Source organism: Numenius arquata, chromosome 4 (genome assembly GCF_964106895.1).
Source record: "Numenius arquata chromosome 4, bNumArq3.hap1.1, whole genome shotgun sequence".
NCBI classification, from domain to species: domain Eukaryota; kingdom Metazoa; phylum Chordata; class Aves; order Charadriiformes; family Scolopacidae; genus Numenius; species Numenius arquata.
In genome coordinates, this window is record NC_133579.1 from 70,755,257 (window position 1) to 70,778,562 (window position 23,306).

At 43.7% G+C, this 23,306-nt stretch overlaps 1 protein-coding gene across 2 annotated transcripts in view; it reads right to left on the reverse strand.

Annotated features, from left to right (window-relative positions):
• The window catches only part of VPS41 (VPS41 subunit of HOPS complex), a 113,868-nt gene that overhangs the window by 8,136 nt on the left and 82,426 nt on the right, over positions 1–23,306 (reverse strand). For both annotated transcript variants that reach the window (XM_074146171.1, XM_074146169.1), the window contains 9 exons: positions 22,361–22,453; positions 21,730–21,857; positions 20,676–20,820; positions 13,496–13,537; positions 13,329–13,379; positions 11,987–12,124; positions 8,487–8,541; positions 6,300–6,440; positions 4,627–4,763 (listed from right to left, as the gene is read on the reverse strand). In XM_074146171.1, coding sequence (XP_074002272.1) covers positions 4,627–4,763; positions 6,300–6,440; positions 8,487–8,541; positions 11,987–12,124; positions 13,329–13,379; positions 13,496–13,537; positions 20,676–20,820; positions 21,730–21,857; positions 22,361–22,453 — 930 coding nt within the window. The remainder of the gene's footprint in view (positions 1–4,626; positions 4,764–6,299; positions 6,441–8,486; positions 8,542–11,986; positions 12,125–13,328; positions 13,380–13,495; positions 13,538–20,675; positions 20,821–21,729; positions 21,858–22,360; positions 22,454–23,306) is intronic.

Consider the following 23,306-nt stretch of genomic DNA (forward strand, 5'->3'; position numbering starts at 1 on the left):
GTAGTCTGTGGTCTATTTTATCTACAAATGTATGGCACCAAAGAACTAGATTTCAGGAGTTAGATATAAATTATAATTTAAAAGTTTCAGACTACACTTCACTTGATAAATACTCCTGTTAAAATTCAGACAGCTGTAACTTTGTCTTTGTTGCTTATGTCTTCATAACTCTGTTGTCTATGAATGTTTAGTGTTTATATACAGTAAATCAGTATTATTTCAGCAGTAAATAAACAATAAACTTTCATTACTACAATAAATCAGTGTCGCTCAATTATCTACTACGGTTTTAATACACTCACTCGGATGATGGCGAAGAGAAAACATTATAATAAATGACCCCAGGGAGGGAAAAACCAACCAAACAAAAATAATCACTTGGAGTTTTAATCCAAATTCTGAAAACCACTTAAGCTAGTACTTAAATCTTTTCCTATTTAGGAAAATACTTAAATGTGTGTGCAGCTTTAAGATCATGGAAGAATTGCACTTCCTGAAGTTGGAAAATAAAAATGGGTATTCTTGAAGAATAATAAGGCATTTTAATAGATCCCTACTTGTAAAGCAGAGCTGTAATGCCACAGCAAAAATACATTAGAAGTACTTAAATTAAATTATAGCCTAAGAACAAAGCCTCATATAATCTACATTTTATTTTTACCCAATGGAATACCTAGTCCTATCTTAGTGCCCTGATTGGTGGGTTGGTAGCAAACAGATATTAACTCCTCTTCGAAGGTGTAAGTTCACCACATTACTTTAGAGCTGAAGTGATCTTAGAGTAGCACGTACAACAGTTGCAACGGTTCATCTAACAGGTGATAATTTTCTAAAGGGAAGCAATCAGTCTGCAATAAGCCAACATTAATAAAAACTTAAATTATTAAGGGAAGATCCCAGATTAAAAAAAAATTACAATGAATTTCATTGCATTAGTAGACTTCCTTGTTGGATTCTCTAATGCACACTGTAAGCATATGGCCCGCTTTGGCAGCCACTCAACGTGAGTCATTTAGTTCTGCTGGGATGTAAAGAATTGTTTTCAGAAAGACAAAGTCTGGCAAAGGCACTGCTTTTAGCTCACACCCGTATTTCAGATCATACCTAACGTAAAGTTTACTGCTAAGGAAATTTAAGAGCATAATAGGAAATTTGCATCCACATACTTACATAAGCGTAAAACAATCTTACCAGGGCTTGCAAAAGGAGGCCACAATTAAATAATATTACAGCACCTTTTGGGTAATACCTTTTGGGGAGTCAATGTTCTGAAAAAATCAGCACAGTTTTTGTTTTAGGCAGTGACTTGCAAGCCAACCAACAGGTTCTAACTTCACCTGTGCACCTCCTTTGTGGATCTCGGCACAAGATTTTCTTTTTTGCCCTTGAAAAAGGGAATAATAAAACTTCCGTGCATGCAGAACTGAAGAGATGAAATTGCAGAAATTCCTAGTCAATGAAATCTGTATTGCTGAATGAGTTCAAAATGCCTTGTACATTAAGTGATACAAATCAGGAAGTATTAACCAAAATCCAAGGAGTTGTACCAAGCCAGAATAGAGGACATGGACGTCTCACCAGGAACCTACGTAACGTGACGCGAAGGTGGGACCCGGCATCACACAAACACACCAAAGGCCAGCTTTAACACACCTAATGAGGCAGCAGTAATGATGAAGGTAGGGCAGAATTGCCCTCAGCAACGAGAGGCCACTCAGACATTGACTTCAAGTCCCAGCCATGTCCTGAAGCACACGCTGAATGCAGAAACAGTCCTGCTATAAAAAACTGAGCTTGTCAATCCAAGGCGACATAGGTGAGTGTGCAAAAGCTGTGATTACATCTCTAAATTTCAGTGTAGACACACCATCTGTTCATAAACGCTGTACTTTATGTTGCCTGTAACACTTCAGAACAGTCTTATTTTAAACTATAGCTTATATTTCTCTAAAGAAAAATAGTCCCCCTTTTTTTTTGGCTATATTGTTTTGCTGTCGTACAAGCAAGCCAAGCACAAATTACATTAAACTTCCCTAATTTCTATTATTCCTATGAGATCTAAACTTTAGAGCTATCCAAATCTACTTCAAAATGAATTAACTTCAAATCCACGGAGCATTTCAATGCTGGCAGTAAATAATTTTAGATATCACTCTGAAGGTTAAATAAATCCTTTTAATCCCAACATAATTTTGTTAAAAGGTATTTGAAGACAAAATGATTCTTCCCTCCCTAAAACATGACCAAACAATGTCATCAGCTTTGTCTGAAGCCACACAATATACTTTGCATCCGTGTAACGCTGCGGCTGCACACACAACACCTTCTCAGTCTGCCTGCAGACACACCAAAAATTCCATTTTGATTTCAAGAGAATGCAGGAACAGGAGGATCCCAGCAGTGAAAGCAGCAGGGTACTGACAGGAGCAAGATTAACATGCAACTGTTTAAACACCAGAAGGCTGTGCCACCACACAGAGAAACCTAGACAGGGTGGAGAGCTGGGCAGAGAGGAACCTGATGCAATTCAACAAGGACAAGCGTAGGGTGCTGCACCTGGGCAGGAATAACCCCATGCACCGGTACAGGTTGGGGGCTGACCTGCTGGAGAGCAGCTCTGTGGAAAAAGACCTGGGAGTCCTGGTGGACAAGAGGATGACCATGAGCCAGCAATGTGCCCTTGTGGCCAAGAAGGCCAATGGCATCTTGGGGGGCATTAGGAAGAGTGTGACCAGCAGATCGAGGGAGGTCATCCTCCCCCTCTTCTCTGCCCTGGTGAGACCATATCTGGAGCACTGTGCCCAGTTCTGGGCTCCCCAGTTCAAGAAGGACAGGGAACTGCTGGAGAGGGTACAGCAGAGGGCTGCAAAGATGATAAGGGGCCTGGAGCATCTCTCTTAGGAGGAAAGCCTGAGGGACTTGGGTCTTTTTAGTCTGGAGAAGAGAAGACTGAGGGGGGATCTGATCAATGCCTATAAATACTTAAAGGGAGGGTGTCAGGAGGATGGGGCCCGTCTTTTTTCAGTGGTGCCCAGGGACAGGACAAGAGGAAACAGGCACAAACTGGAACATAAGAAGTTCCACCTAAACATGAGGAGGAATTTCTTTCCTGTGAGGGCGGCAGAGCCCTGGAAGAGGCTGCCCAGAGAGGTGGTGGAGTCTCCATCTCTGGAGACATTCAAACCCCGCCTGGACACGTTCCTGTGCAACCTGCTCTGGGTGGACCTGCTTTGGCAGGGGGGTTGGACTAGATGATCTCCAGAGGTCCCTTCCAACCCCATATCATTCTATGATTCTGTGAAATGCAGCACACTATTAATCTACCATTATTTTGGAAGGATCTAAAGAAGTCAATTAAAAAACTGGAAGTAATGCTACAACATACATTATGTGCAAACATGTATCTGTTTATCTGGGGTAGCTCCTTGCACATAATGGATGTACAGGATGCTTAAAATGCTTTTTTGAAATACTGAAAGCTATGATCTAAAGCACATATGATAACAAAACAAATAAAGAGCTTTGGAAAGGCTTAGAGCTTGCAATTTTAAAAGTACTTTTGACATCAGTAAAGGCTCTAGCAGGTACAGTCCTGATTTGGTCTGGTAAGAGACCACCTGTGACCCTTCCTGAAAACATCAAACCTAACTATTTGCTAGAGACGTCCAAAGATTAATAGCAGATGGGAAACAAATGTTTATGAGGTTCAGAAAAATGGAGTTTCAGCTGCTTACTGGGCTATGTTTTCTTGGACTCCGCATAGTCACACCTAGGGCATTCACACTGCTCTATATCCGTAAATCTCTCAGTAGAAGGGTGAAGAGCAGTGTCACAGAAAACTCAAGTTTGGGTGTTCTTTGGTAGCAGGGAGATTTAAAGTATGCAATGCAACTCCCTCTGCTGTTACTTTCAGGAACATTTAAGGGTATGCTTCTTTTAAATTCTTACAAACACACAGCAAAACCAGTCATGTAGGGAACCGTATATATCTGTATAATTATGCTGGGGTAAGAACTCCCATAATCCAACGAGACATGAATTTGATTTTAAAAGTTCATCTTCCTTTAATTAGTATGACACTTAGCATACAGCTCTAATATCTGGTGAATGTTTTAGTGAGTGCATGTTGTGTTCTGCCTCCTCGTATATTAAACAGAATGAAAAGCACCGGTCATGAGACTTTCCAATATTGGACAGCTGGACAGTATAAAATATTCTGGATCACCCAAGATCATAGAATGGTTAGAGTTGGAAGGGACCTTAAAGATCATCAAGTTCCAACCCCCCTGCCATGGGCAGGGACACCTCCCACCAGACCAGGCTGCTCAAAGCTCCATCCAGCCTGGTCTTGAACACTTTAGATCTTTCCAGTTCTACTTACCCACCAGGCTCATGACAGAATGGGGGAGATTTAGAAATGCTAGAAGCCATCAAGAGAAGACACTATTCATCTTGACAAATTCCTAGCCTTTTTGTTGTACTATTCTATCAACCCACAGTGTCAATGACGGATGTCTGAACAAAATGAACAAACCTTTGTGATAGCCATTTCTTGTGCTGTCCCGTGGCAAAGTGGTTTTGCTGTCTCTCTGAAAATGAGTATCACAGGAAAAATGCAACATTTACCTGCAAGTTGTAGTCCTGAAGAATTTTCACTAGTGAGTCTCTCAAATTAGGAATCTCCATGCCTTCCTTAATGCGGTGGATCAAAAGAATGGGATCAACATGGGTTCCAATATTGTTCAACAATCCAGTAATAAAAGCTGTGAAAACCAAGGGGCAATGAAATTAAGAAAAAAATCCAGCAAAATACCCAATTAAAGGATGCTTTGGTGACAAGCTACAAGCTGCTTCTAGGACAGTCCTCTATAAGAGATAACACTAAGCCTCTTTTATATAGCCTTCATATGTTTCTTGCAGCTGTGTTTACTTGAATACAGGCCTTTGGGTAAGAGAGGAAGCTACAGTTTGGCAATTCACAGAATTTCTAGGGTATTCAGAAAAGGGGAAACAGTATCCAGCACAAACCCACAAGTAAATAATGCATTTCAATTCAATAAATCGGGCACTCAAGCAAAGAGAGACAGAAAATTAACTACATCATGTGACTATTCCATGCCCAGTTCCAGGGCTTAAAAACAACTTTTGAAGCACTTAACCTAATTCCAAAGTGTTTCTAAACACTGCTGAGAGTAACACAAAAGAAGTCTTTTGCTTTTTGAAGTGCACCTGGCTAAAACAAAACACTAGAAGGATGAACCTCAAGGCTGTGTTTTTTCTTCAACTCCCAAAACTGAGGAGTATCACTAGAGTTGCTCCGCATATGGGCAGATGCTCTGCATATAAGAGAATTTTCTATGCTTTGAATCCCTTTTGCTCTACAGATGTCCCTAATTGTAGCATCCCTTTTAGTGATGGACCACATTTAAGCATGGGTAACTTGAGAACGCTATTCTCTTGAAGGAGTAACAGAAATTTTGGTTGCTTCTTCCTGTCAGAATTAGCAGCCAAGGGATGAAAAGATATGTATTCTGACACTAATTCTGCACGACATTCAATCCTTTGGAAAAGGGATCCCAAGAGAGACTTTAAAGCCTTGATTTAAGCTCCAGAAGAGGTTGCAAAACTAATGGAGTAGATAGTTAAAGTAAGTCTCTATTTCTCAGTCATATTAACTCCTCTGAATCTGCCTCCTGAACAAAACTGATGTTACTTATGAAATTCTGCCAGTTTCGGATTCCATCTAAACTTTGAACTTGAGTAGCTAATCATATAATGGATGAAAGGCAAAATGCACTCATCATTACAGATCTTACTTTTGTACCAGAGAAACAAAACAAATTACTTATTCTACTGAGGGGTAAAAAGTTGTAGGTTCTTCACTTTCAGAATTTCAAAGGGAAGCAGCTGCAATAAAGACGCTACACAACATCCTCATCAAGTCTGCAGACAGTGTTTTGAGGCTGTCTAAAAATCAAGCCTCATTCTGCCAAATTAAAAGCACCATTCTCCCCTTTATTTGTCATTAGGGACATGACTATGCAGAGCTTAGCCAACTGCTAAAACCCTAAGTACTCGTTCTGCAGCATGCCCACACGCTGCCTTATTGGAAGGTTTTATGCACAGTAGGACAGCTATGTTGTGCTCCACAAACCAGAACACCTCCCTTGCCACCCATAAACACCATCACTAGCATGCACGTGGATAATTCAATCCTTTAATTGCAACAGCATTCCACAAAAAAAAAAAAAAAAACAAACAAAACCAAAACACAAGGCTTCTGAGAAACTCCCACTTACGTGGTTTGTCGATAGAATATAAAATGAGGTCTTCCCAAAGCTCTCCATCATCTTGTTCCTTGGCAAATTCAATAGCTTTATCTACATCTTGCAACTCTTCCATTATCATCTTCAAGGCACTGCGGCTATTACCCATTCTGCCTAGAAGGAAAAAAAAATATGTAAAGAGATCATAAACCCTAAATGCTTATCAATGCTCAGTGCTTTAAGAAGCTCTTTCAATAGGAATTTTATAACTGTGAAGTTGCCTCAGACGAACTCAACCAAGATCAAATCTAATCTAGTCTGATGTAGGAATGCAAATCCCAGAGCAATCAGTATAACCTGAACAAGCCCTTGGAGCCCATTGCTGGACTGGGATGTGGAGCCTTTCTTAAGAATGTGTTGGGTCATATTAAGGGTTATGAACTGCAGCAACATCTAACATAAAGGGCAGCATGTGCATGTAAACGGTGACATGAAATAAGCAGCCCTCATGAACACTTTTAATTTGTAGTAAATACAGGGCCGTTTACACCCAGTAAGAAATAGCAGAAACGCCGAGCTATTCTTTAAATAAATCCATGAGTAAATCCTACTCTGCTCTCCAAAGGTCCACAAAACATTCTTCTTAGTGAAACAAAGATTGATGAAAAAAACTCTTTCAATTTGATTCACGACTAATACGTAAACATACATAAAAATCTCAGTCTTACAATGCCTCCCATTCAAAGCCAGATTCCCTGGCCTGCCAGGGGAGTTAATTTACAATTAATCTTACTGAAAAATGAAAGAAAGAAAAGAAAAAAGGAAACAGGAGCAAATCTTCCACTTGATCAAAATATAATATTACAGAATCACAGAATCTTCTTGGTTGGAAGGGACCTTTGAGATCATGGAGTCCAACCGCAAAAAAAAACCCTAACCAAAACAAAAAACAACCAAACACCAAAAACAAAACAAAAACCACACAAAACAAACACCCACAAACAGACACAAACCAACAATCTCAGGCACTACAGCATGCCCTGAAGTGCCATGTCTACATGTTTCTTGAATACCTCCAGGGATGGCGACTCCACCACCTCCCTGGGCAGGCTGGTCCAGTGCCTGACCACCCTCTCAGTAAAGTCATTCTTCCTAATATCTAATCTAAACCTCCCCTGCCACAACTTCAGACCATTTCCTCCGGTCCTGCCATTATTCCCTTGGGAGAAGAGGCCAACACCCACCTCTCTACAACCTCCTTTCAGGTAGTTGTAGAGGGCAATGAGGTCCCCCCTCAGCCTCCTCTTCTCCAAACTAAACATGCCCAGTTCCCTCAGCCTCTCCTCATAGGACTTGTTCTCCAGACCCCTCACCAGCTTGGTGGCTCTCCTCTGGACACACGCCAGCAGCTCAATGTCCTTCCTGTAGTGAGGGGCCCAGAACTGAACACAGCACTCGAGGTGAGGCCTCACCAGGGCCCAGTACAGAGGCACCATCACTGCCCTACTCCTGCTGGCCACGCTATTCCTGACACAGGCCAGGATGCCATTGGCCTTCTTGGCCACCTGGGCACACTGCTGGCTCATGTTAAGCCGGCTGTCCACCAACACCCCCAGGTCCTCTTCTGCTGGGCAGCTTTCCAGCCACTCTTCTCCAAGCCTGTAGCGTTGCCTGGGGTTGGTGTGACCGAAATGCAGGACCCGGCACTTGGCCTTATTAAACCTCATCCCATTGGCCTTGGCCCATTGATCCAACCTGTCCGGATCCCTCTGTAGAGCCTGCCGACCCTCAAGCAGACCAACACTCCCACCTAGCTTGGTGGTAATCAGTTGGTATAAGTTTCTGAAATGTATTCAGATTAAACATTTGTTTTATTTCTCCCCTCTCTTCAAACTAACAGTATTACTCTTCTCTTGGAGATTGTCTCAAAAGCACTACCCCCCAACCTGCTCCCCATAGCCCCCCAACACCTCCAAAGCCCCAGAAAAACACCAAAACAGAAACGCAGTAACACAATATGTGGAGTTAAGACATATGAATAACCTGTGCTTTGTTTTATTTTCTAAGTTGTGTTATTTGGTTCTACTGACTGAATACCAACTTTGTCTTTGGGAAAGTCTGTTAAAGGACATTAGACAATATATCATATATTTCTGCAGCATAAACTTTATAACAAGGTTAAAAGCATGTTCTAATTTATCACCGTTGAGTGTTACTTACTCAGAAGATAGACTGTCTCTTCTACAAAGTTCCTCTGTTGGCAGATCTCAAGAGCCTTGAATTTAAGGGAAAGAAAGAGGGAAAGAGAATACAGGGAAACATGTAACATGATATTTTATTGATCACAACTGCTGCAAGAAACTTAAAGATATTTTCCCATGAAGTTGCATTACTCATCTTGACAGGAATACAGCTCCCTTAATATGCACTGTCAGGTCCTTAGGCATTAATTAAGAGGAGAAACTTCATGAATTTTTTTTATTTTTCTTCAAGATAAAATCTGGGGACAGGACAGGTATTTCAGTCTGGACTATGCCAATCTCTACCTTTAAATCTATTGGCAAGTTCTTCTGCTTCCAAAAGTTCGTTAATCCAAAAGCATTAAGGTTATCTGCTGTCAAGACTCACTTCCTGTGGGTGGCTTTATGAGATACCTAGTGATGGAGGTCTGCTTGACATTTATTCATAACACAAGACTGTAGAAGTCCTCAGGGTATTCAGAATGGTTTTGGGAGGTGGAGAGTGCCCTCCAAATTTTGCACCAGTGACCTCCAAGACGACAATACAAAAATAGTCTAGCACAAATGTGAAAGAAGGAAGCATTTCTCATAAATTTGGTTTAAAGACCTGAGGGTTAAATACCATGAGCAGTTACAGAATCCATTCATAGTTGAAAAACACTTAGTGCAATTACCAAAACTACTAAACTGATTACCAACAAGTTGTTAGTAACAGAAAACTGGCAGGGTTGGTACACCATAAAAGATGTCATGTCTGTTTCCAATTTGGAAGCAGAAAGCAAACTCAAGATTTGTGGCACTCCTGTGACAACAACCGTTCACCAATAAAGACTTTCATTATTGGAAATCAAAACTTTAAATGCATAAGACACAGCTACCGCTCAAGACGTAAGTAGGAATTAACTTTTCCTTCCATTCTCAAATTATTTCAGATGGGTTACTATGAAGATTAGAGATAAGGACAATGAATGTCAGGGTAGAGGTAAGTGAATTACCAACCAGATACTTCAGGGGAATGAAGGTATGAATAATACTAATACGTCATAATATGTTATAAACACAGCTGACAGCCTTATTTCTCTCCAGTTCAAAGTTAAACTACAAAGTACCAGCTCTTCGGTATTTCTGGATGGTGCACATTTATTGACTGCCATGCTCCCTCTAGAGGAAAACAGGGAACATTCATACTGTCTTTCAGTTCATTTTATTAAACATTTGCTAAAACGCACTTGAATAAAAGTGGCTTACTCTTAAAAAGATAGAATTAGGTCTTCCTGCCGCATTTATAACTTCTGTAAAGCAATAATAAGTGTGAATTTGTTCAAATATCATGTTTTTTTGCAATTTATACACTACACTGGAATGTGCTTATCAGGGTCTGAAAATATTGGTAACTGGGAAATTCTTGGTCCCCTTTTTATTTCCTTAGAACAAAGATTTGCATGTGGCAAAAAGTGTTACTATATGCTATGTATGGTAAGAACTATAATTACAGAATTAGCAGTGACAGTAAATTCAACAGAGTTTTATGCAGTGTTGGTATCTTTCCTCCCTTCCTTAGTTTCTTACTGAAACATATTAATGATTTTAATGTAAGGTTAGAATGACACTTTTTCTAGCATCCTTTTCTCTCCCTTCGGTGATCATCGCACCACACCTTCCAAAGGTTCATGGATCTCTGACAGATTCTTGCTCACACAGCCCATAACTTCAGCAAAGCAGTGCCAGCAATGTGCTTGCATCATTTACGCACAGCACTTTTCACATCACTGAAGAGAGGTTGCTAGATCTGCAATAAGTAAAATTAATTTGCACAAAAAAAAAAGGAAAAAAAAAAAAAAAGAAGTGCAGGTAAGGTTTTATACATAAAACCATGATCACGCAAATAATACCTAAGGCAAAAACTAAGAGAGAATCAGAGAGTTAAAAACAAGTAAGACAACACTGTAGACAAAAGTGTCTGGCTGGAAACCTCTCCGGCTCATTGCCTCAAAAGATCCCTGAGACAACCCCATTTCATAGAATCATAGAATTGTCTAGGTTGGAAGGGACCTTTAAGATCATCTAGTCCAACCATCAACCTAACTCTGACAAAAAAACCATCACTAAACCATGTCTCTAAGCACTATGGCAACCCGGCTTTTAAATCCCTCCAGGGATGGGGCCTCAACCCCTTCCCTGGGCAGCCCATTCCAAGGCTTAAGAACCCTTTCCGTGGAAACATTTTTCCTAATATCCAATCTGAACCTCCCCTCGTGCAACTTGAGGCCATTTCCTCTTGTCCCATCGCCTGTGACTTGGGAGAAGAGACCGATCCCCCCCGGCTACACCCTCCTTTCAGGGAGTTGGAGAGAGAGAGAAGGTCTCCCCTCAGCCTCCTTTTCTCCAGGCTGAACACCCCCAGCTCTCTCAGCCTCTCCTCACAAGACTTGTTCTCCAGACCCCTCACCAGCTTCATTGCCTTCTCTGGACCCGCTCCAGCCCCTCAATGTCTTTTTTGGGGTAAGGCGCCCAAAACTGGACACAGCACGTGAGGTGGGGCCTCACCAGTACCCAGTACAGGGGGAAAACATGCAACAGTTTGAACAAAGACCAAGCCTGCAATCCTAACGAAGTATTTTCCAGTGTTTCCTGCCATTGCACATTAGCTCTCAATAGCGTTTCAACCATGTAAAATTCAATATTCAATATTACATTTAAAACTATTCCACCAGTGTCATCACTATAGTTGCACAGAGAGGCATCCTTTCACAAAGTCTGCTTGGTGATTAACAGCGACAAAAATAATAAAACACTGACCCAACTAAAGAGGAAAATTTAAATTTCCATTTGATTCACTTTAATTCAAGCAGGGGTTAAAAAAAAAAAACCAAACAAAACACCACCAAGACTGCCCTTAATTTTTTTAATTTGACAAGAGTGAGCAAGGAAGGAAAATGTCAAGAGGTTAAAGAAAGTAGAAATATGGTACTCTGTAAAACCTCAAATCTACTAGCAGAAGTACAAAGACAAAATACTTTTAGCTCTGCTAGTTCAGTGACTTGTTATATTGTATATATATTATTCAATAGCAACTTAGGACCTTAGAACACAAAGCTAGAAAAACACCAGTTAGGGCTACGCATTTTTCAAGATCTAACACTGACTCAGATTTGGCAAAATGATTGTTGATTTCTTAAAACCACAACCTACTGTCCAGCCAGGCCAGGCACTGATGACATGCTGTAAGTACGCATGGAGTGGGAATCCAGAACTCCTGCATTAAAAATCCGCACCGATTCCTGCCCTGCGAGCTGAGAGAGGAAGGTCTCAGCTGTGGGCTAGCTCTGCAAACCAAACTTCTGCAGGGGATGGTCACAAACTCAAAGGATCCCTCCTTTTGGCAGTAGAGGGCAGTACCAGACACAGTTACAAATTCACAACGCTACAACCTGCAGACATGAAAATCAAGGGCTTGTGTTTAGATTTTAGGGGGCTTACCTTCTCTAGCGGACAGTGCGTGCTGTCTCTGAGAAAGGGTAGTAAATTTGGGCGATCATACTCAGCGTAAAGACTGATCTGCTTCTCATGGTATCGCTGGCCTTTATGGTGGTCTCTCTTGAAGAGCTTGTGCAAATACTAGGAATCAAAAGAGAATCACAGCTCAAAACCACTTAGGCAATATTATTTGTTGTCTGCTAAGAAAAAACTCCTAATTTCCTCAGGAATGTGATAACATATAATAAAAGGCACAGAGATTAAATCCCGATTCAAAAGACTAATTTTACATTTTTCTGAGGTACCCTTATAACAGCCATCTCTAAAACCTGACCTATCTAAACTAGCAGGTTTTCAGCAACAGTTTGGAAACTGTCCTTTAACCTTCAATGAAACCACCAGATTTTGAGTTTTACAGAAAACTTTGGATAAATATGTCAAACGAAGCATTTTGGTTATCTAGATATACTTGACCATTAGAGATAACTATAGATCAGATTTTTACCACCAGATGTTTTAACCTCAAAGTATAGATACTGGAGCAAAGCTCCTTCTCTCTAGATGAGCACAAGAAAAGCCTTGAGAATCACCTGGAGAATCACTTTTATGCAAAGGGAAGCAGGCTTCACACTTTGAAACTGATGCATTCCTTCCACAAACTGTCAGTCAGTCCGTCGTCTTTGCAAAGCTCTCGGGCTGTGGGCTGCACACTTCATAGAGCTGCTTCCTATAATCAGAGCTCTAACACATAAACCCGGCTCTCCACCAGATCGATGCCCTGAGCCCCGCTTGTACACAGCAGCAAGTTAAACTTCCCTCCCTAACACAGCCCAAGCCCACAGTTACGTATTCCGCTGACAGCACGTTCAAACTGAAGAGGTGTTTTTGGAATAGCAATGCGGAGCCACAGCCTTGCAGTGATATCGTAATTCTGCACAAACAAGAGTAATCCTGCAGTGTATGGGAGTTGCAGCTCTAGAAAGACAAGCAGTTCACTGTCTCTATGGACGAGCAAATCGTTGGTTCAGAGTTGCACTCAACATCCAATCCTATTTTTGTGTAGGGATACGAAGAAGCCAAGTGTCTGCAATGCCATAAGGAGCACCTCGCAGTACGTTAACACATAAGCAGTACGTTATCAAGTTCTCACAGGTACACATTTTAAAATTATGGTAAAAATGCTATAGCCATGTTAAAAAATGGATTAACAAAAGTAGCCACTTAGGCTCTGATGACATTTTAGAGTCGTGTACACTTAGATAGGACAACCTCATCCGTAAAAGAGATGCCCACCAAAGACTTTACTCAGCTCAACTCGAAACCAACAGAATATAGAAATACTTACCACATGCTGTAGCTCAGGCCTGTTCTCTAATTCTTCAACAACTCTGTCAATCTAAAAGAAAATAAATAAAACCCAACAGATTAGCAAACTTGTGATGAATATCACATTTACAGGACTGAAAGGATGAGTAAGACAAGCAGGCGTTGGACTGAACTTGTTATACTCACGGAAATTTTATCTTCGTTATCCAAAAGCATGTCTACTGCTTTCTAAAGCAAAGAAAGAGAACCCAGTTAAGAAACAGGTACACACCTTTTCTCACACTCCATATAGTATTATGCTTGTTCACTGATGGGTATCAGATGAATATTGAAGACCTACTCTTTTCAGCAACAGTAATTCAGGGAGCAGTTTGCATAACATCAGCCTTCCCCGACAGCACAGTATTAACAGGAAAACGCATCATGTATTCTTCCAGAATACTTCTCCTAAGTTTCCACACTAATAGCAATCAATACCGTGCACTTAAATTGCAGGTGAAGTACGCCCATCCAGTCGTGGGTCACTGAAGGCCACTGTCAAATGATGTAGAAATACTATTTGTCCCACTGCAAAAGGGAACTGCAGGGTGATGGCTGTGCAGGAAACACACCACTCAACTTGCCTTACAGCTGGATTCCTCCAAACTATCCGCACACCCACACCGTAACACAAGCAGACAAGATCATGTAAGCAGAGTGGCCACCAGGATTCTGCTTCCCTCTTGGAAGAGCAAACTTTGCTTCACATTCAAAAGACACAAGCCCATAGATTCCCAATATGATTTACTCTATTTAATAAAGAAGAATTATACTCTTATTTCCCAATGCAGTTTAGAACAGGCACACCATCATCTTTGGGACAGACAGCTATATATTTTAGCTCCAGTCAGTGCTTAAACAACCACTGCACTGAAAGTGCAGATCTACTCGGTTTCTTCCCAAGGATCATACAAAAACTCATTTGCTGAGGTTTTATAGCCAGCTGGGAAGAAAGAAGACTGAATTAATTACAAAACACATACTTCATATTTTGGGAATTAGGTTAATAACCTTACAAGCTTTCAGAAGCTGCAAAAAAAAAAAAACCCAAAACATTTGTGAGCACAGGTAGTGTCTTCCTCAATCCTCCCAGTAATGGGGGGAGACTTCAGAAAAAACTGGCAAGCCCAGGATGTCAATACTTGGCTCAAGGACTGGTGCCTCCACCAAAACATCGGGTTTTTAAACCATGGAAAAGCCTTCAAAAGACAAGGTATGCTGAGGCATGACAGGAACCACCTGTCCGAATGGGGAAAATGCATCCTTGGGCATAAGCAGGCAGGACTGATTGAAAGAGCTTTAAACTAGAATCGATGGCGGAAAGGGATACCAACAGGTAAGTTGGCAGTAGGTAAGCCAAGGGTTGGCATGGCGTTGCCTGAGGGTGGCAATGCTAGTGGGAACACCTACACTGCTCCTGGGAACATGAAGGGCTCAAGAAAGTATCTGAAATGCTTGTACACCAATGCGTGCAGTATGAGAAGGGAACAGGATGAACTGGAAGCATTGGTCAGCTCCCAGATCACTGGGATTAGTGAGATTGGTGGAGTCTCGCTGTGGAATCCCACAGTTGGAGCGCTGGGGTGGAAGGCTACAGGCTGTTCAGGAGGGTCAGGCAAGGCAGGCGAGATGGAAGCGTTGCACTGTACATATGGGAAAAGTTTCATTGTACAGCCCTTACAGTTAGTGATGATGTGGCTGGGAGCCTCTAGGTGAGGATTAGGGGGATGGAAGACAAAGGAGATTTTGAGTGGGTGTCTACTACCAAGCACCCAGCCAGGCTGTAAGAGCTCTTGTGTTATTCTACAGACAATCAGGAGAAATTTCTGCATTGGTAGCCCTTGCCCTTATGAGAGATTACAACTTCCCAGACATGAACCGGGAATTATCATACTGCTGTGACGAACAGGTTTTGGAAATTCCTGAAGTTTGTAGGAGTTAATTTCTTGTTCCAAGTACTCTGTGAGCCAACTAGGAAAGATGCCCTCCTAGATTTGTTTGTTGTGACTAGAGGACGACTCGTTTGGGGTGTGATGGTAGGTGGCTGTCTTGGCCACAGTGATCATGAAATGGCCGAGTTTAAAATTTTCAGCGTAATAAGAGAAGGGAACAGCAGAGTTGCTACCATGGATTTCAGGAGAGAAAACTTTAAGCTATTCAGGGAGCTATTTAGCAGTGACCCCTGTGAATCTGCTTTTGAGGGCTTAGGGGTCAATGAGTGATGGTCCATTCTCAAGAACCACCCTTTAAAAGCACAGGAGCAGGCAATCCCGTTGTGTCCTCAGTCAAGCAAGCGGGGCAGAAGACCAGCTTATCTGAACAGGGAAATCTGCTTGGAAGTCAGGAGGAAAAAGAAACTGTATGATCTCTGGAAGCAAGGTCAGGCATCACAGGAAGAGTACAGAGCTGTAGATCGTATAGGTAGGGAGAAAACATGAAAGACCAGCTCAATTAGAGTTGAAATTGGCAATGTTATTTCAGGTATGTTAAGGACAAGAGGAGATCTAAAGAAAACATTGGACCAATACTTGGTCACCTGACAAATAGGGATGAATTAAAAGCAGAGACATTCAGTGCATTTTTTTGCTGATATAGCAAAAACTGAATACTGATAGACCTTGGGCTGCCCAGTCTCCTGAGTCAGAGGACCTTGACTGTGGGAACAGTGACTTTCCATTTGTAATGTAACTGTAAGAAACCAGGTGAATCAGTCCAATGTTCCTAACTTCATGGAGCCTGATGGGATTCACCCCAGAGAAATGAAAGAGTAAGCAGACGTTATGGCAGGACCCATCTCAATTATCTACAAAAGGTCTTGGCACCCTGGAGATGTCCCTGCTGACTGGAAACTAGCCATACAAGAAGGGTGTGAGAGAAGACACAGGAAAATAAAACCTGTTCATCTAACCTCACTGACTGGAAAAATTACAGAGAAGGTCATACTGGGTGCTATAGAAAGGCATTTAAAGAATAAGGCAATCATCAGGCATAGTCAACACAGGCTCACAAAGGAATAATCTTGTTTAAACAATTAGAAATCCTTCTATGATAAGGTCGCCTGCCTAGTGGATGAAGGAAAGGTGGTGAATGTAGCTTTTCTGGATTTTAGTAAAGGTTTTGGTATTGTCCCTCACATCACCGTTCTGCACAAGTTGTCCAGCTGTGGGATGCATGGGTTCACAGTATGCTGGCTGAAGAACAGGTTGAACGGAGGGATGGTGTAGGTGTACCTGTCTCTGCCCCTGTCTCCTGGACGGGCCTGGGACCTGCACTGCAGAGACCTGCTCTCCTGGATGGAGCCCTCAGCCCTAGGTCAGAGCTGGTCATGCAGAACCCTGGGCATAGCATCGTGGAACTATTCTCTCGTACTTCCTCTAGCGAGGATGAGTCTGATACTTGCCAGAAACATCCCGAGTTGTTCAGCTCCAAAACCCCTTTCAAGAGCACATAACACAAAGGTTACAAGTGGAAACGGGATTTTATTTGCATTTTTCTGAATCTCTTTCAGAGGTGATGCTCACAAGTGCGCACACAAGGCGCATGTGGAGCCAGGAGCGGGCTGATGTATTCTTCAGTTTAGCTTGGAAAACCATCCCGTGTGGGAAAGGGAAGGCACGGAGGCATGGAGAGTAGCAGGAAGACTAGAGGGCGAGCAGCCCCTGTCTCCTGCAGAGTGAGACTGTGAAGAATGGGGATGAGGAGCGAGCCCACGCAAGAAGAAGGAGAGGAGGTGAGTGGTAGCGAGAGGTATTTTGCAAAGTAGGAGGCGTAGCAATTAGGAGCCCCCTTTTTGCCTTTGAGAAGTGTCTGCGCCGCTGTGCTCCTTGGCCAGTGATGGCTGAAAAGCGCTCTGGTGCGTGCCCTGGGCTTGTCTTGCAGGCAGGGAGAGTGTTGGAGTGTCATCTGCGGAGGGTGCCCCAAGGCCGGCGGCCTTCCCAGGAGAGGGTGTTTTGGCCAAGGCAGAAGCCCTGGGGAGACGGAGCCAAGGGAAGAGCAGAGCTCGCTCCCGCTCCAAGCTTGCAATGGGCAAGAGAGGCCGAGAGAGGCAGGGCAGGAGTGGTGGCCGGGAGGTGGCAGAGCAGCGGGCAAGAGGCCAGCCCCAAGGGCCCCGAGGAGCCCTGAGCAGGGGCTGTGCTCAATGCTCGCGAGGTCAAGAAGCATCCCCCGGGGGCCACCCTGGGGTCCCGCCTGGGAGTCTAGAAAGCAGCTTCCTGCCCCCGGCTGCGGGGCACGAGGGCCACCTTGGTGCAGCAGGCTCCTGGCCAAATTGTCGAAAAGGAGCCCTGTCAAGGGGCCCTGCTCAGTGCTGCAGAGGAAGGCAAAAAAACCCCCGGGGACGCTTGCTAGGCCACCTCGGGGGGAAAAAAAGCCTTCCTCCCCCCAGGTGCAGGAAGGCAGCCAAAGGGGAGCGAAGGAGCCCTGACAAGTGGTCATGCTCAATGCTGCAGAGGAAGGCAAAAAACCCCCGGGGAGCAGTGCCAATCTTCCCCGGGGGAAAATTCCTTCCTGACCCCAGCGCTGGCGATCGGCTGTTCCCTGAGCATGTGAGCAAGACCTGCCTCCTCGTCCCACAGGCCGGTCCTGCCTCCCCGGAGATTCCTTAACCCTATTCTCCCTCAGCCTGGAGCCATCTCAAGGGCTTCCAAGAGTGGCCAAAGGCCCCTACCTTGACTCCCCTTGGGAGCAAGAATCCTTCTGGCGCCTGGCAGGACACCAGTGGGTGCCTCCAAAGCACTGGGAGCCCTTGCAACTTCTCCGCATCCCATTTCCTACAGCTCTGCAGTGCTCCTCCAGAAGGCGCTTCCTTGCTCTTGTCGCTGCTTTCCAGCTGAAAAGGATTTCCATCCATCCATGCATGCATCCATCCATCCATGGGTCAAGATGGGCCTTGACCATGTCTCCAGCCTTCCTCCCTCAGCCCGTGCCAGGTAATTGCAGTGGTTCCTCCAGGCCTTCCTCTTGGATGTCTTCGTGCTGCCATCAGGCCAGCTCTGTCAGCGGGACACGGGAGGATGCTGCCTTTTATCCTGGCCGGGGCATTGTGACTGCTGCGTTGCCGGGTGGTGACATTGTGACATGGGGGTGACGGGGCCCCCCCTGCCCAGCCCCACCCCGCAGCCCTGTGGCCAGCGTCCTTGGGAGGAAGGGCTTTGGGGTGCTGGCCCCGAGGCAGTCCCTGTGCCCAGGGGGCTGTCCCTGCACCCCCTTGGTGGCCATGCCCTGGGCACAGCTGCTGGGCGTCCCGCACACCACCTCCTCTGCCACTCAGCTCCCAAGGACAAACGTGGGGCTGTTCCTCTTCTCTGAGGCCAGGGCAGAAAGCAAGCCTGCAGCCCAGAGACGTGTGTGCTGTAGCCTCTCTGCAGAGCTCCCATCCAGGAGGCTCTCGTTTGCCTGGTGCCCTGAGTGGCAGGAGTAGGCCTGTGGGAACAGTGACTTTCCCTTTGTGGACGCTGACATTGTAAGGACTCGGCTGTCTCAGCTGAGTGTTCAGAACTGCATGGAGCCTGATGGGATTCCCCCCAGAGCAGTGAAGGGGCTGGCGCATGTTACTTCAGCAGCCTTCTCAGGGACCTGCCTTGAGGGGTCTTGGGAGTCTGGAGAGGTCCCCGCTGAGTGGAAGGTGGCCAAGGTGTTTGCAGTCTACAAGAAGGGCGTGAGGGAAGAGTAAGGAAAGTAGAGGCCTTGTTGGTCTAAGCTCAGTTCCTGGAGAAACTCTGGAGCAGATGATCGTACTGGGGATGATCTGGCTCTAGAAAGACATTGAAAGAAGAATGCAATCCTCGGGCAGAGCCAAGATGGGTTCCCCAAGGGAAAGTAGTGTGTAACGGATTTGAACTCCTGCTCCGTGATGGTCGCCTGGCTGGTGGGTGAAGGGTAGGCAGTTGATGGAGGTTTTCTGGCTTTTCTGAAGGCTTTGGATAGTGTCGGTCAGAGCATCCTTGTGGACAAGTTGTCCATCTGTGGGCTGGGTGGGTTCCCGGTGTGCTGTGTGAAGAAGTGGCTGAAGAGCAGGGCTGAAAGGGTTGCAGTGAGGGAGGCTCCCATGTGGCTGGCGAGCAGTCCCCAGCGCTGCTCCTCAGGGCTCGTTCGCAGGGCCAGTTCTGTTCCAGGCTTTTCTCTGTGATCTGGATGCAGGAGTTGAATGCAGTGTGCGTAAGTTGGCTGCTGAGAGTGAGCTGGGAGGTGCTGTTGAGCTGGGGCCCAAGATGCCTTGCAGTGGGACGTGGGTGGATGAGAGCATTGGGCTGTGACTAATGGCATGAAATTGAAGAAGACCAAATTCTTGATTGTGCATCTGGCAAGGAGTAACGGCGGGCACAAGCCTAAAGCGGGAGAGGGGTAGCTGGAGAGCAGCCCTGCAGAAAGGGAGGTGGAGGTGCTGCTGGTTGCCAGGAGGCTCAGCAGGAGGCAGCAGTGTGCCCTGGCAGCCAAGAGGGCAAAAGCCCATGCTGGGGTGCATCAAAGACGGCATGAGCAGCTGTTCAGAAGAGGTGATTCTCCCGCTGTATTTAGGGCTGGTGCTTCCCCACCTTGAGTATTGTGTGCAGTTCTGGGCCCTACCATTTAAAAAGGATGTTAAGGTCCTTGAATGCGTGCAGAGGGAAGCACCGAAGTTGGTGAATGGGCTGGAAGGCATGCTCTCTAAAGAGTGGCTATGGACTTTGGGCACGTCCAGATGGAGAAAAGGAGGCTGAGAAACAACCTCACTGTTCTCTACACCTCCTTGAGGAGGGGAATTGGTGAGGGAGGTGCTAATCCCTTCTCCCTGGTACCCAGCACCAGGATGTGTGGGAATGGCTCAAAGCTGTCCAGGGGAGGTTCAGAACAGACATTAGGAAGCCTTTCTTTACTGAGGGGGCGGGTCAAACAATGAAACAGGCTTCCTAGAGAGGTGTTCAATGCCCCAAGCCTGCCAGTTTTTAAAAGTCATTTGGATGATGCCCTTAACAACATGCTTTAACTTGGTCAAGCAGTGGGATTAGATGATCGTTATAGGTCCCTTCCAACCAAAATAATGTATTCTATTCTATTGACTGCAGTCAAAGAGAAGTGGCAAGTACATTTAACATATGCCTCACAATAAATTCACTACCTCTCTTCTATGGCTTATTAATAGCATTATTTTATTAGAAATGCACACAGAAGATCATAATGAAAGTCTACTTGCAAATCACAGGTATGATCTGACATGTGGTACGCGTCTCACTGTGAGTGACACACAGCAAACACTCTCTGCCTCAATACTATCTTTAGCTCATTTATTTTTTATCTATTAAAATATCTCTAGTGGAAAGTGAATACAAAATCATTAAGATCATCATACCTCTGAATCGAAATCCATGAGCAGAACAATTTTGTCTCTGATAGAACTGAAAAGATTGTGCTTGTGGATCAACTGGAAGACATCTTTATGTCTCAGAGTCAGGTAAATTTCTAGGGCTCTGCCGTAGCGCTGGTCGTAAGTATACCTGATAAGAAACAATATTAGATATGTAAGATCACATGTATTTTAAGTGTAGGAACATTACCTACGACTGAAAATATAAATATACTCTAGGATGTAAAGCTTCTTAGAATGCTACTTGATTTGACGAATATCAAAATAGTTGCTGTGATTCACTTTTGTTAGAAGGAAATAAAACACTAATCTCTACTCTGTTGCTATCAGCCACTGCATTTGTTTTGACCTGTGGTCACCTGCATTTTCATTTTCCTAATTTCAAACCACAGGGGAAGCCACACAAAACGTTAGCTTTTCTATTTTCGGAAACTAACTGGAACTCTCTTCAGAGGTAACAAACTTTATTCTCTTAAAACTTTGGGACAGACTGTAACATAGCAATAGACAGTAGCGTTATTTCCTCAAAGAAGGAGTATGAAAAGAACTTAACATGAGAATCAGGCTCAGAAAAACAAAGAGCTTTATCCCTGTGTGACATAGCCTAGAACCAGATCAGTTTTGGCACATTTTCCAGCCACATATTTCCAACCACGCAGTAAACCTAAACATACTACTTTTGAAATAGTGGGGAAAAACCAACATTTTATTTTCCTGTGAGTAATTCTGAAATTAAAGTGTCACAATAGATGCTTTCTCTGACAGCATAAAGAGGAATCCTAGCTATTTGCTTTTGAAAAAGGAGTAGTAAATCCAATCTTATACTACACTCTTTGCTTTCATACTCCGCATACACTTTATAAGGAAGTGAAAAGAATTGCTAAGCTCTGCAACCAGCAGAGTGGAGAGTAGAGAAAGTCGATACTCTAGACTGCTGCAAAGCAGATATTTCTGTTAAGAGATTTAGGCAGATATTTATGAACTATAGTATGCTATTTCAAGATTATTTTTTGTAACAGGAGTTTAAAATTGTACTCACAATTCTGCAAGTGTTCGTAGCAAAGTCCTGTTCTGGGGATCTTTCTTCAGGTGATCCACTACAGCTTGAACTATGATTGTGTTGTTGTAGAGATCTCCAGGCCACTCTTTTATCAGGGTTGCAAACCCCTAAAAGTATAAGAGATTGTAACAGAAACAGAAAGAACTGCCCAAGGAACATTTCAAAACATCAAAGCTTCCGCTAAGCCTCTGTGATGATACCTGCTGTGCTTCACCTCTAAGCCACTTTTACGTGCCCACAGACACACACACTGCAGAACGCAGATTTTCCTTCTCAGGGCAATGTTATTAAGATTCATGAAGCCGGGTCTCTTTTAGGTGCTGTATGCTTTGTGCACACCTCAACTGCTTGTGCTACATTAAACAAACTAAAAACAATAGTTTTTATAATAAGTAACCAATCTCACATTACTTGTGTGCTCTGAAGAATACTCTACCTATTCTTTTAAATATCTAACCCCAAATTCATCTTTTTAACCTTTTCATTATCATTAAATTGTCCATTGAAAATCTGTTTGAACACCACAGAGAATTTGCTATCAGAATTCTACATTGCTGCAGGTGTTTTGCTGGCAACAGCTATTACATGTGGATACATCAGGCTACAGTACCTCGTAGTCACTCTCCAAAAACTCATGCAGGACCATTTCATAGATCAGAGGCTTCAAAACTGGGTCCCGTCTGGGCAAGTAACGACTAATTGCCTGTAGGAACAAAGAGAGTAAAGCCTCAGAAGGAGAATGACATGCAACATCCTGGTACACTGATGATAGGAAAAAGAATTGTTGTGAAACAAAATACCAAAGCTACATGCAAAACATGGCTCCTGGTAAACACTGGAAGCTCTCTATGTTCCTATTTGTAAGCAGTATCCTCAAGTTATTTACCTTAGGATTGCACACATTGGTTTTTGCATTACTTACTGATCTGAAAGAATTTTCATGAGAAAGATTGTAGTAAGATACTAGATAGAATGGGAGTATCAGTGATGGCACGTAGAGAAGTCTGAATATTTACTGCTAGCCATTTAGAAAAGAAAACCCACAAAAGACTCCTCAGAAGAAGGTGGTTTTCAAAACCCATTTTGTCCAGTCTTGCTCTTCTATCTTGTAAAAAGATACAAGCATTCATCAGCTGAAAAATGTGCATTTTTGATTTATGACTTACTGAGGTCACTAAATTTTATGTAGAGTTCTGTTTTGCCATCTATTTTTACATCCCCAAATGAAAATTAATTTGAGAATACATCTCCCCACGGAAAGGGAGAAGGCGTGTGATCTGTTGCTCTATAGGAGGTGTTAAGGAACTGCATTCTGGCAGGCAGCAGACGAGAACCTGCCAGAATGAATCAGCTCATACCCTGGAATTTCAGCAGAGCATCTTATTAGCACTATTATTCCACGCAACTAGAGGCCAAGGTTATTACTGCCTGCCAAAATAAACCCTACTGCTGCCAGCTGTGTTGGGACTTTGGGGTTTGTAGCTGAAGGCCCAATACTGATGAAATTTCTCCAAACACTCAGAGGTGTTGCCTGTTGCCCACTAATGGCACATGGT